Below are 13546 nucleotides of genomic sequence, written 5' to 3' on the forward strand. Positions count from 1 at the left end.
TTTAAGGTGACATATAACATGTAAATAAGATCTAGATCTAGATTTGCGTCAGTTGAAATCTAATTAAGCGTTTGTAAAAACCAAACAAGCAAACCTAGCATTCTACAGTAACAATGCACGATGAATTCTTTCTGCACTCGCATTTAAATAAGGAATTGTGTAGACTGCCGTCAAATTCTTCTTTCATTTTGATTCACACATAATATCTCCTGTTTAGTGATACCAGGATCCGATTTCGCGAGTCTCGCTCTTACGCCTACACCAGAAAGCCTCTCAAATACCTTTAAATAACTATATAAAGGCAGCCATCGTTTGTTCTCTGTCGGCTAATATAGGTTCACGCAAGTGGAAGTGATTCGAGTCTCCGTACAATAAAAAACAACAACAATATATTTGTAAATAACTGTAACGACAACAATACACATGGTGATATAACAATTAGATTTATTCTTTGAATATAAAAAATGAAGACAGTGGAAGTCATACTTCCATCTAACTTTTAAAAACGAGAAGTAACATGTTACACAGGCGATGGTGACTGTCTTATATCATGATGTTCATTATTCTCTCAAACTTCAATGAAAGCAAGGGAGAGAATACGACAGGGTTTAACATATTTGAATGGTAGGTGTAGCTTCCCTTTGAATCAAGTGTGGTCGATTCAGTATATTTACTTGTGACGTTGGTAAGATTGCCGAAGACGTTGCGGAGGAAGCTGTGTTTGGAAAACATTCTATGAGCGAAGCCTTATCATTGGTCAATTTCTAGACTGATTTCAGAATCAGCCAATCAGATGCCGAAGTTTTTAGACCGGTTTCCAGTTTTGTAACCTCGGACCTAGTACGCGGTACATGATTTTGTTGGAGCATTTTCTTTCTGAGAAACAAATATAAAGTCGTCAGGCAGACATATTCATCACGGTTTTGAACATGTCTCAAGTCATACAAAAATAATTGTATTTAGAGCAAAAGCTTAATATACAGAATTAGGATGTATTTTAATAGCATCAGTCGGCGATTGAATGTAAGGGAGATAATTCCGGATGGTTTAACATAATTGAATCGTAGGTGTTGCTTCCCTTTATTTAATTACGTCGGGTAACATTTTACTGTTGTTCTTTTTCTCTGAAAATATAAAGTACTAGTTACCTTTATCTTTACTATGTTGTTGTTGTTGTTTTTTTCGTGATAGAGGGGTCTTGGGCTGGGGTAACGGAGCGGGATGGGTAGCCCCTTTTATTATTATCTTATTGGGGAACTTCATTCCTTTCTTAAGCGTTTCATATTTCCGCAATATCTTGGAATCGTAATGAAAACATTGACGTATTTATGTTTATGTATCCTAGTATTTGCGAGGGCTTATTCTAAAAGTGATGTTATCAATCACTGAAAGATATTGATCTAAAATTTCCTGAGCGGAATAAGAGCTGAATGATTTTTTTTTAAAGAAAATGTATTCCATTTGTCTAAAACACATTTTTAAAAGGTATTTCTGTTAATCTCAAATCTTTTAGTCGCTTATTACTTTAAGGATATCAAATCTATCATGATGCTTTGTAAATAGAAAATATATCCTAACGACCTTTCGTACATAGTTGCTCATAATTTAACTCAAGTCCAATTACTCGGCGACAACTGAGTCTGGTATCACATGATATGGTTCGGTCGTGTACCAGTACCACGTGGACAACTGGGACCAGTGTCACATGATATGGTTCGGTCATGTACCAGTACCACGGGGACAACTGGGACCAGTGTCACATGATATGGTTCGGTCATGTACCAGTACCACGTGGACAACTGGGACCAGTGTCACATGATATGGTTTTGTCATGTACCAGTACCACGGGGACAACTGGGACGGGTGTCACATCATATTGTTCGGTCATGTACTAGTACCTCGGGGACAACTGGGAAAAGTGTCATATGATATGGTTCGGTCGTGTACCAGTACTACGAGGACAACTAGGACCGGTGTCACATGATATGGTTCGGTCGTGTACCAGTACCTCGGGGACACCTGGGACTGGTGTCACATGATATGGTTCGGTCGTGTATCAGTACCACGGGGACAACTGGGACGGGTGTCACACTGGGACCAGTGTCACATGATATGGTTCGGCAGTGTACTAATGCCACGGGGACAACTGGGACCAGTGTCACATGATATTGTTCGGTCCTGTAGCAGTATCACGGGGATAACTGGGACCGGTGTCACATGATATGGTTCGGTCGTGTACCAGTGCAACGGGGACAACTGGGACCGGTGTCACATGATATGGTTCGGTTATTTACCAGTAACTCGGGGACAACTGGGACCAGTGTCATATGATATTCGGTCCTGTACCAATACATCGGGACTTCTGGGACAGGTGTCACATAATATAATATCGTTCGTTCGAGTACAAGTACCTCGGGACAACATGGAAGATCGTCACATGATATGGTTCGGTCGTGGTCCAATATGAAGTACAAGTCGTATTTTAAGGAGAATAATTTTATAGGAATATAATGAATAGAGGATGTTACATGAATGTCTTTTCATATTGAATTCATAAATCGAGTTTGATGAAATAATTGAATGAAAGGCGCTGACCGCCAATTTTGGCTAAAAAATACTTTTCTTTCATATTGAAGTTCGATCATATTATGCACATTAAAATATGAGTTTTTGTTTCTAAACTATTTTTAAAATACAAAATCAAGAAAAAAAGTGACCGCGTCGGGAATCGAACCCGGACCGCCGCGGCAATACAGAAGTTTTTCGCTGTCGCTACCAATAGCGCTATGGAGGATTTAGTGTTCACTACGCGTTAAATAAAAAAGTTTTCCTCGAGTAAAACGTTACAAAAGCTTTTCGATTTTCATCGTAAAAATTATAACTCATGTGTTTTCATAACATATAGTCTGTCAGTAATTAAATTTCAAAGCATTCTTCAGAAATATAGCATTGATTCCATGGAGATATCTGACAAATTTTTGTTGTTGTTGTTGTTGTTGTTGTGGTGGTCGAACAATCTGGAGTATGGAACAGAATTAGGGCAAAAACTGCATTGTGCTTCCGTAAATCCAATCTTGCGATTTACGTGTATGCATTTGTGATTCTTATGTTCACATGCATCCTTCTGACATTCCATTTTGCTTTATTACATGACCATTTGTGCATCCTATGTTTGCGTGTTTCTTTCTGATATTCATACAGTATGTCAAGCCTAAGGCTGAGAAATGATCTGTGCTTGCTTCATTTTTCTAAAATATTCGTGTTGCTTTCGGACATGCTATAATCTGACAAACTACATTCATCATTCATCTTATTTACTAGTGGTTACTTGCATTGTGTCTTCTTTGGAGCGTCAATGGTGTATGCTAATTGATGAAAAGAACATAAGTGGTTCCTTAAATGTTAAAATGTAAGGGGTTTTGATGCTTTCATATAAATTTAGCTGTGGGTTATGTTGCGTTGTGACAACATACATTTTTACATTCTTAAATTCTTGTTCAAGTGGAGATAACCCCCTTGTACTAAAATACGGAAACACACGAACTGTACCGAGAGTGCTAAGACTACACGTCCGGTAACCGGACAAACAACAAAATTAAATTCTTATCTGAATCCAAGTGAAATAAGCATTGTTTTCGAAACACTACCTTTACTATTGTATAGGTAGCAGATATTTATAGCGCGCTTTAAATAGCCTACACAACAAAATTATGTAAACTGAATTAATTGTCTGACGAGCGTATATTTGATAGCCTTAGTAGCGCTATCTGTATCAATAGTATCTTTTTACTTTATAATTTACCACTAAAATTTTACTCGGACAACGCGGTATCACCCGCAGCACCGAAACTCTTTTAAGTTCAACACTATTATAAAATATTACATAATTAACAGTTAAAATGGAGATTTTCAATGGATAGTAAATGTAGCTGCCTGTTAAAAAAGTGGCTTTTAAATGCCGCTTTTATCAAGAGCTGTCCGTAACACAGCCAATTCTCGACTATTCAGATTGTTGTCCCAGAAGCAGGAATATTACCCTAAATGTTAAAATATCTATAGAGTTTCAATCCAGTATCTGCATTTAAGGATTGGAGGTAGTAACTTGTAAGCAAAACTTTAACCAGGATTTTCTAAGTCTAAAAGGGGCATAATTTGGCTAAAATACATGTCATAGTTATGGGACTTGATGCTATCGCCTAATTTTTATAACTCCAAAGACACATGTAAAGTTTCAATTAAATATCTGCATTAGTTTTGGAGATATTAACTTGCACACAGAATTTCAACCAGGATTTTCTTACTCCATAAAAGGGGAATAATTTGGCCAAAATACACGTCAGAGTTATGGGACTTTTGGAGATAGTAACTTGCATGTAAGACTTTAACCAGAATTTTCTAAGTCCAAAAGGGGGCTTAAGTTTGGCCAAAATACATGTCAGAGTTATAGGACTTGACCTAGTGAGGTTGGTAATTGACCTAGAAAAAGGAAAAATAAGTTTCAAAGATATATACATTGAATGATAGCCTAAGTACTTGCATGCAAAACTTTAACCAATGTGTGACGCCGACGCCGACGCCAGGGTGAGTAGAATAGCTAGACTATTCTTTGAATCGTCGAGCTAAAAACGAATTTTATCTCAATTAACTTAATGCAATAAATAAGATGCGTACATGTCTGATTATACACAGGCCTTTTCGAACTTGATTACCGGACGCCTAGACAAATCAAACTGGTTAGGTCCGGTCAACGGACACATAGCCAAAATGCGCATTGTCGTGTTTTTTCCGTGACTTAATGGGCGGAAGCTTCCGAGCACGAATATAAAACGCCCTCTGGTATCATAATGAGAAATGTACATTATGGCAACCTCATTATGCTTAGTGCTATGTTGCATTCTGCATTGTGACAAGTGAGATTGTGTTTGTTTAAAACATTGTTAGCTGTTCATGCGTACAGTAAGCACTTTTAACCTGTCCAGGAGCCACTTCTGTCCATATCATCAGCACGTAGTCAACATAAATACATGGGGAAGGTGTGTCTAGGTTAACCACAAGCTAATACACCGAGTGATGCATGTCACAATGCAGCATGACCGAATGCAAGATAATATCATAGACTAATGAAGAAGTAACCATGATATTAAAATGAAAAATAAAATAAGCATGTACTAAAATCAGAAAGGAACACGTTAACATAAAATCCACAAATGGTCATGTAACAATGCAAAATAGGATTTCCGAAGGAAGCATGTGAACATGAGAATCACGAATGCATATATGTAAATCGCAAGATTGGATATACGAAACCACAATGCAGTTTTTGCCCTAATTCTGTTCCATACTGGAGGCCAGTGCCTTTAAAGAGTTTATGTTTCATGTGTTTCTTTTGTGAATGCGTGCAATCTAACCGAAAGGAAGGGGATAACGTTCCTATTATTCTTAATATTATTAAACCAATTTACGAAAATAAACGCTTTTTTCTTTCCATACAAAATATAGATATCGTATGGCTCAAGAAACAATTATTTTTGCATTACACACTTCAAATATGTTTATACTTATTAATATCGTTAGCCCCCAACTCGCTGGTACACATTAACGGTTGGATAGACCGAGGCAAGCGTGACATAGTACCTTGCCAACGGCATCGGACACACTTCAGCGGGAGTAGCCAGAATCGAACATAGGGCCTTCACCTCCGTAAAGCGTCTTAGCCCCCTCGACCAATACGTCCACGCCGTTTTGGTAAAACAAAGGCATACTATGGCCTGTCGGACGTTCCATACTTCCATCAGCATTCACCTGTGTTAGTGTATCACGATAATCGCTTTTACAAACTTTATACCCTGGGGGACATCTTTGTAAAATCCATACATATAACTTAGTTCAACCAATCACGCTCGACCTTTAAATTTCAATGTGCAAGTGTTTTGAAAAATGATTGTGTTTACTGGTCAAAAATTGGAAGAAAACAAACATTTTTGGATGTATTACACATGATTATACTCAGGTAAATTATTATTCTTTATATTGTTATCAATTTCCTTATAATTTCATAATCATAACCAGGTATCGAGCTGAAGCACCACCGTTCCACGTTTTTTTTTTTGTTTTTTTTTTTTTTTTGTTGTATTTTTAGTTTTGATGATTATTTTTTGGTTTTCCATGTGTACAAATGACGAAGCAGTTAGTGTTTTTGAACATGATGATGATAATTTTTGATAAACTTTTATGAGGCGCTAAAGTCATATCCTAGATTTTGGCTCGAAATAACTTTTCAGTTTTTATTTTTTTTTTTGTTTTTTTTTTTGTATGCAAAAGTGTCCACAACTAATTGCATATTTGCTGCTACTTGTACTGGTTTATTTAAATGTCTTACACTGTACTCATCCATTTTTTAAAGGAAGATTTCCCTAATTTGATCAGAGGGATTCCGAAGCCATTAAAAAATTAAATAAAAAAATAAAAAAAAATAAAAATGAAAGTTTAGCCCCATTCAAATACATGGTACTTTCACTTTGGAAAACAGTGTATACGAGGGCTGTTCAAAAATAAAGTATATATACTTTTAGCTGTCAAAAGCCGCCTGTTGTATATAGTGCAATGTGAAATATATGATTATAATTCGAAATCGCTGTGTAATTTTGTCATATTTTTGTGACCTTTTTTTTTGCTGATAGGCGAAGAGCGTAGAACGTTTTAATTACCATAACTACGCTTAACTGGTGCAGTCGCTTTTTCATCTGTCGTCATTTGAATTCGACCGTTAATGTTCACACTGATAGTCCACTTGTTTGTCTGAAAATACGCCAAAGTACAGAAAAATATCAAAAGGCGACATGCACCAAAAGTATTACAAAATTCGGACGTGTGCATGACGGAAGAAAACTACGTTTATACTGAGTATTGTTTTTGGTTGCGGGTTTATCCCGCTGCCAAAGTTAAAGTGTATTTCTGACAATCATAACATCTTTATTTTATTCCGAATCACATCCAAATGATGTTCATGTGCTACACAAAATAGTCCCATTCATTAACAATGCGGATGAATTATCAGTGAACAAGCAGTTCTTATTCAACCTGTATCCACTCACACTGACCATTTAGAAAATATAAGATCTATATATGATAAGATATTCCAGCTCATGGTTACATCACAAGCTGGTTCAGGCTGAGTTCATCTCAGATATGAGGCAATTTAAACTTGTATTTGTTTCTCATTCATGTATAGTCATAGACTGGCATTTAAACAGAAAATAAATCTACTAAAAACCCGCAACCTTCAGACATTTCAAGGCTTTGATTTATAATGTCGGTTCAAAAACTCTCTAGTGCTTATGTTATAATGTTGCTTTCTTGCCGACTTTAAATGAAACTTATCTTATCGTCATCGGCTTGCACAGCTACGCAGACAGTTGTTAAGTTATATGGAGAAGTTCGCAATCAAAAATGAAAGACAAAACAGAAAACCAAGATCTTTGCAGTCACATTTTCAGTAAGTGCAGCAATAGTTTGCGATAAATCATTGAAGAATGTGTAAAATCATTGTTTTAGTAATGGCTTATCGCAGAAAATCGCAATATGTATTGAAACTGAATTATTTTGATTGTATTTTGTCTCTTTAAGCATTTTGATTGCATAATACAGTCAGGAGTTAAGTCTCTTCGAAAACAGTCAATTAATTAATAATTGAACATATCTTTTATTTAATTTTATAAACAACACCTAAGTCATACTGTTTAGTTGTTAGGTCAGAATACTGAAAACATGTATGAACACTTATGCCAAGCATCTCAGACAGAGTGTGCACCGTGTTGGCCTTTATGCAGGGCGTCATAGATTGACGTTAACGTCGAATAATGGAATCACAGATTCTCTCTTATCTCTCTCGGCTTTTGCTGTTGTCTGTCGTCTGTCGTCTGTCAACATTTAGCTTGTGTATGCGATAGAGGCTGTATTTTTCAACTGATCTTCATGAAATTTGGTCAGAATAATTACCTTGATAAAATCTAGGTCGAGTTCGAAAATGGGTCATCTGAGTTCAAAAACTAGGTCACTAGGTTAAATCAAAGAAAAAAAAAACCCTTTTGTATGCGTAGAGCTGTATTTTTCATTGACTTAGAATTTTTGTCAGAATATTATCTTGAGAAATCTAGGCCCATTTGAAAATGGTTTATCTGGGGGGAAAAAAAAGGCCCTAGTCAAACAAGAAAAACTTTGTAAACGATAGAGGGGGTATTTTCAATTGATCTTCATGAATTTTGGTCAGAAGATAACCTTTATGAATCTAGGCCAAGTTTTTAAAATGGTTCATCTGGGGGTTAAAAATAGGGCACTAGGGCAAAAATCAAAGAAAAACCTTGTGTATCGATAGAGGGAATTTTTAATTATTTCCCTGAAATTTTTGGGCAGAATATTACCTTATAAAATCAGGCCGATTCGAAATGGTTTATCTGGGGTTTAAAAAATAGGTAAATAGGGCAAATCAAAGAAAAACCTGTGAGGGGAAAGGCTGTATTTTTTAATTGATCTTTATGAAATTTGGGCAGAATAATTGCCTTCATAAATCTAGGCGGATTTGAAATGGGTCTCAGGTAAAAAAATAGGTCATTTTCAAAAAAGAAAAAAAAAATTGGTAGCGAAGAGGCGGCTGTTTTTTCAATTGATCTTTATGAAATTTGGTCAGAATGATTGCCTTGATAAAAGTTAGGTCTGGTTTGAATATGGGTCATCTGGGTTCAAAAAGTAGGTCACTAGGTCAAATGAAAGAAAAACCTTGTGTATGCGATAGAAGCTGTATTTTTCAATTGAACTTCATGAAATTTTGTCAGAATGATTGCCTTGATAAAATCTAGGTCAAGTTCGAATATGGGTCATCTGGGTTCAAAAACTAGGTCACTAAGTCATATCTAAGAAAATACTTGTTTAAACTTAGAGACCACATTTTTAGTCCAATCTTAATGAAAATTGGCCAAAATATTTGTTTCCATGAAATCACTAGGTTAAGCATGTTTACACTGTTATAGTATGTTTCTCAGGTGAGCGACCTAGGGCCATCTTGGCCCTCTTGTTTTGTTTTTAACTGGACAATTGTTCAGTCAATGAAAACATGATTTTATTACACTGACAATGTCTAATACCAGTAATTTAATAAATCTGTTTTAAGCAAAGAAAGTATTAATTTGTTTTTGGTATTTGAAGTAACGCCGACACAATTTATGTCATATATTGACTTTCACGCTTTAGTTAACGGTGGAAGAAACTGTTTATGAAAATACATAATGTTCCACTAGAAAAATTAGCGAGAAAGCAAAATGAAAGAATAGGCAATACTTATTGTTATTAGTGAAGAGAGACTGGACGGTCAGCCGTTAGCTATTTAAATAATGGTTACCAATTTGTTTCATTGAAAAATACACTCAGTTGTTTTTAAAAAGAAACGCTGCATCAAACTTTCATATATTCATCAAATCTGAGGAAAAAAAAACAAGATGTAGAACGCCGGAAAGAAATATCAAATATCCGTAAATTATGAAATAGTTTAATGATAAGCATGATGCTCAGGATTTTTAATATTAAAAGTTTCAGTTGATGTTAACGTTGCAAAATTCTTTCGTGTGTGACGTTGACGTAATTGAAAACATTAGCATTGATGTCAGACGAAGTTTCTGATTTTTTCGGTCTGCCTAGAATGCTTAAAGCAGCCCTCCGCTGTATTGTTATTACATAACGATGACTGTACCAGTGATATAATACATTCGACCATTTTTGGAATGGTTTGCACAAATCTTGTTATTTAATCGAACGCGCTTTTATGTCTTGGTCTAAAATATCGTGCACAAAGTCCAATTTTTCATTCCCAAATAATGTTACATTAGTAAGTTTTGGTTTATCAGATTGTTATATATAGTAACTATTACCCTTTAAATGCAACATAATGTGCCAGAAAATAATTAAATAGATAAATAAATAATAATTCATTTTACAGTTTAAGCTATAAGTCAATAACATAACATCAAGATGCACCGCAAGTACAAGTAACTCTTTGCTATAATACAAAACAGGTTTCATAATTGGTATAAGTCAAATGGTTTATCGCGGCCAGAAATTGTCATTTGTGCAGGAAAGAAGCGTTTACCATAATGTCCAGTACTGGTGACCATGCACGGACACAGCCAATTTTCTCAGAGGGGGTCCGATCCCCCCCCTCCCCCCCCCCCCCCCCCCCCCCCCCCCCCCGTACTGGAAATTTTGAAATTTAGCACTTCATTTTTTGCATTCTGGGGCAGTTTTATGGACTAACCTGTTAAATTTGGGAAAAATGATAAAATCAAGCTTTCTTGAAGGTAAAATTCTTAGTTTCTTTTAGATAAATATAAATATGAATTATGCCGGGGTCGTATGTAGCAGCAGCCGCATATACTTTACATGCAGTCCTAATGTTGCCTTTTTCGAAAAACATTTTCTTTCCTTCTTGTCTTCTTTCCTTTTTTAAAGATTTTCCAGAGGGGTCCGGACCCCCGGTCCCCACCCCGCTCTCTGGATCCGCGCATGGTGACATATCACGCTTTCTGTTTATGCAGGTAAACTTGTTTTTGGTTAGATTTCAACAGAGCACAGTTGTCTGAACAGTGTACAAACTCATTACTGTTTTTTCAGGCAATGGTGGAAAAAAAGTGGTAGAAAATGAAAGCAGTAACATTTTTATTAAAAAAAAAAAATAAACAATGAGACAAGCATTTCCAACATCTTTGGACGGTTCAAAAATCCCATGTTAAACATACGATAAAGCCCAAAACGCGTGAAAATGTTCCAAATGTAAATCGGGTGAAGTAAGTGCTCTATTGTATGCGTCTAGATTGATTAAACGGGGCGAGTCTACTTACTTATTACCTGAGGATGAAAAAAAAACGTGTTTTTTAAATGTTGCTCTTAAACAAGGGTGGCGGTTGAACTACTAAAAGTACAACAACAGTTAATTCACAACAAATCGTACGGTATGTTTTATAATCAGTAGAAGCTAGTCGTATTTACGCTTATGAGACCTGTTTCACCCACAAGTAAAGAATTCACAGGTCCATCATGAAATATTTTCCCCACGTATATTCTTGTCCTATTCAAAATGATCGCGCGATCAATAATTTGACCTCGGGCATTGAGCCATGAATGCTGTGCTGACGGGAATATATACTTTATAAATAACAGAACATCTCTTATTTATGCCTGAGTTGATGACCTATTTTAAGGTAATTAGCATAGCCTGAGGTGTTTATCTCGTCTCCATCCGATGTATTCGTATTTCAGTGCAAAAAAGGTCAATAAAACATAGCGCTTAAAGAAACATACAGCAAATACACAGTTATTGTCAACATTGAAAAAAAAAAAAAATTAATACCATAATTTTACAACATAACGCTTCGGAAACAAAACGGGGAATAAGCTTTCGAAAATATGAATTGAAAATAAGAATTGTTCCGTGAGATGTGTTATGTATCCTCTTATTAAGCCGGTGCTAGGGGACGTGGGCAGTGTTACATTTTCCATTACTGCTCATGAACAGACTCAATCAAACCGAGTTTGCAATTTTCACTGTTTGCCTTGTTCTCGATGCTTCCAAGGGATCTACTTTCCAGATTTTGTTTTCTTTTGTTATTTAAAACGTCACTCTGGTATACCACGCGTTAAAACTCTGACCAGTATTTATTGTATATATAAACCCGAAGAAAGATCTAGAATCTATTCAAATACAAAATGCAAAATGTGTTTCTGTACTTTATTAGAAGAATAGTATGTTATGTTATTTAGATATGTTGCTTAAGGCGTGCAGATTTTTTTTTTTTTTTCATTTTAATTAGTGATATAGCAATCGGCAATTCTTTGCAAGTTTACACGGACAGTTTTTTTTTGTATCACAACCAAAACAGTTTTATCATCATTTAGAAAAATCATATTTCACCGCTATATTGGACAGCAGTCCTCCGTCAACCGGATGCAACTGTCCAGTAACCATACTTGAATAGTCACTAAGAAGGTACAATACCGGCCAAACAACTTCCTCAACCTTTGCAACTCTACCCATAGGTGTTTGGGAAGTTAAACCCTTTGCGGTATTCTTTAGATTTGTAACCATAGGCGTCACGACAGTCGCAGGATTGACCGAATTAACCCTTATCTGGTATGGTCCAAGTTCCAGTGCAAATTGTTTAGTGACCATATCCAGCCCTGCTTTCGAAACATTGTACGGCAAGTAAGAATAACAAGCACCTATTCCGGCCACACTTGAAATATTCACGATAGATCCTTTTACTTTGGCATCAATCATTTTCTTTGCAACCAATTGTGCACAATTTATTGCGCCCAGCAGATTAATGTCCAATATTTTGATGATTTCGGTCTCTCGACAATCAACTGCAGAACAACTCTCTCCAAGGATCCCGGCGTTTGTTGACCAAACCATTGAGCGGTTCTAAATCTTCGAGCTTTCTTCTGGTATCATCCCAGTTGGATACGTCAGCAAGTATAGGAACAATCTTAGATGTTCAGCTAACCAAAGTGTCGAGAGTAGACTTCGTAACGACTGAGAGCATAAAACTTTACACCCAGCTTCATTTAGTGCAATAGCTATAGCGCGTCCGATTCCTTTACCTGCACCAGTAACAAGAACTTTCTTGCCATTAAAATCGAAAGACATTTTTAAAGAGATATCCAGTCAAAATCCTTTAGGACCTTTTCAATTTCTTTTCACATTTAATTATAAACACTCAAATACATCACTTGCTTATGACATTCTTTTTTAAAAGATAATTGCGATAACCTAGATGTTCAACGTAGTGCAACGGTAAACATGTATGCCTATACTGTCATAATATGTAAATTGACATGTCATTAAAATATCAAGTAAAGGAGACCGTGTGCTGTGGTAAATAAGGCACGTAGCCGTTCAAACACGAATTAAACAGTCAGCCAATATGTAGAAAATCAGACTTTTATTGCAACTTTTTAAGTATCCACAAAAAAACAACACTTTAATATCTGAAAAACATACAATGTATCATAGAATGGCCTGCATAGAATTTATTATGGTCAACTTTATATACATTTGTAAATGACTTAATTATTATACATGTACAAAGTTTGGTGTGAAAATTAGATAGGTGTTGAATTGAGATAACATAATAGGTGTGAAATGAGATAGGTGTTGAATTGAAATAACATGATAGGTGTTGAATTGAGATAACATAATAGGTGTTGAATTGAGATAACATAATAGGTGTGAAAATGAGATCGGTGTTGAATTGAGATAACATAATAGGTGTGAAAATGATATAACATAATAGGTGTGAAAATGAGATAGGTGTTGAATTTAGATAACATAATAGGTGTGAAAATGAGATAGGTGTTGAATTGAGATAACATGATAGGTGTGAAAATGAGATAACATGATAGGTGTGAAAATGAGATAGGTGTTGGATTGAGATAACAGAAGAGGTGTTGAATTGAGATAACATGATAGGTGTGAAAATGAGATAGGTGTTGAATTGAGATA

The 13546-nt window shown here is 35.8% G+C and overlaps 1 protein-coding gene across 1 annotated transcript; it reads right to left on the bottom strand.

The window, feature by feature from the left end:
* Positions 1-11932: 11932 nt before the first annotated feature.
* Positions 11933-12457, bottom strand: LOC123555649 (L-xylulose reductase-like). Its single transcript, XM_045346245.2, has one exon. The coding sequence runs from the start codon at positions 12455-12457 to the stop codon at positions 11933-11935; it is 525 nt and encodes a 174-aa protein (XP_045202180.2).
* Positions 12458-13546: the final 1089 nt, after the last annotated feature.

Source organism: Mercenaria mercenaria, chromosome 7, assembly GCF_021730395.1.
Source record: "Mercenaria mercenaria strain notata chromosome 7, MADL_Memer_1, whole genome shotgun sequence".
Lineage (NCBI taxonomy): Eukaryota > Metazoa > Mollusca > Bivalvia > Venerida > Veneridae > Mercenaria > Mercenaria mercenaria.

Coding starts and splice junctions, on each gene's coding strand:
- LOC123555649 (XM_045346245.2), bottom strand. CDS start 12,457: ATGGTTTGGTCAACAAACGCCGGGATCCTTGGAGAGAGTTGTTCTGCA.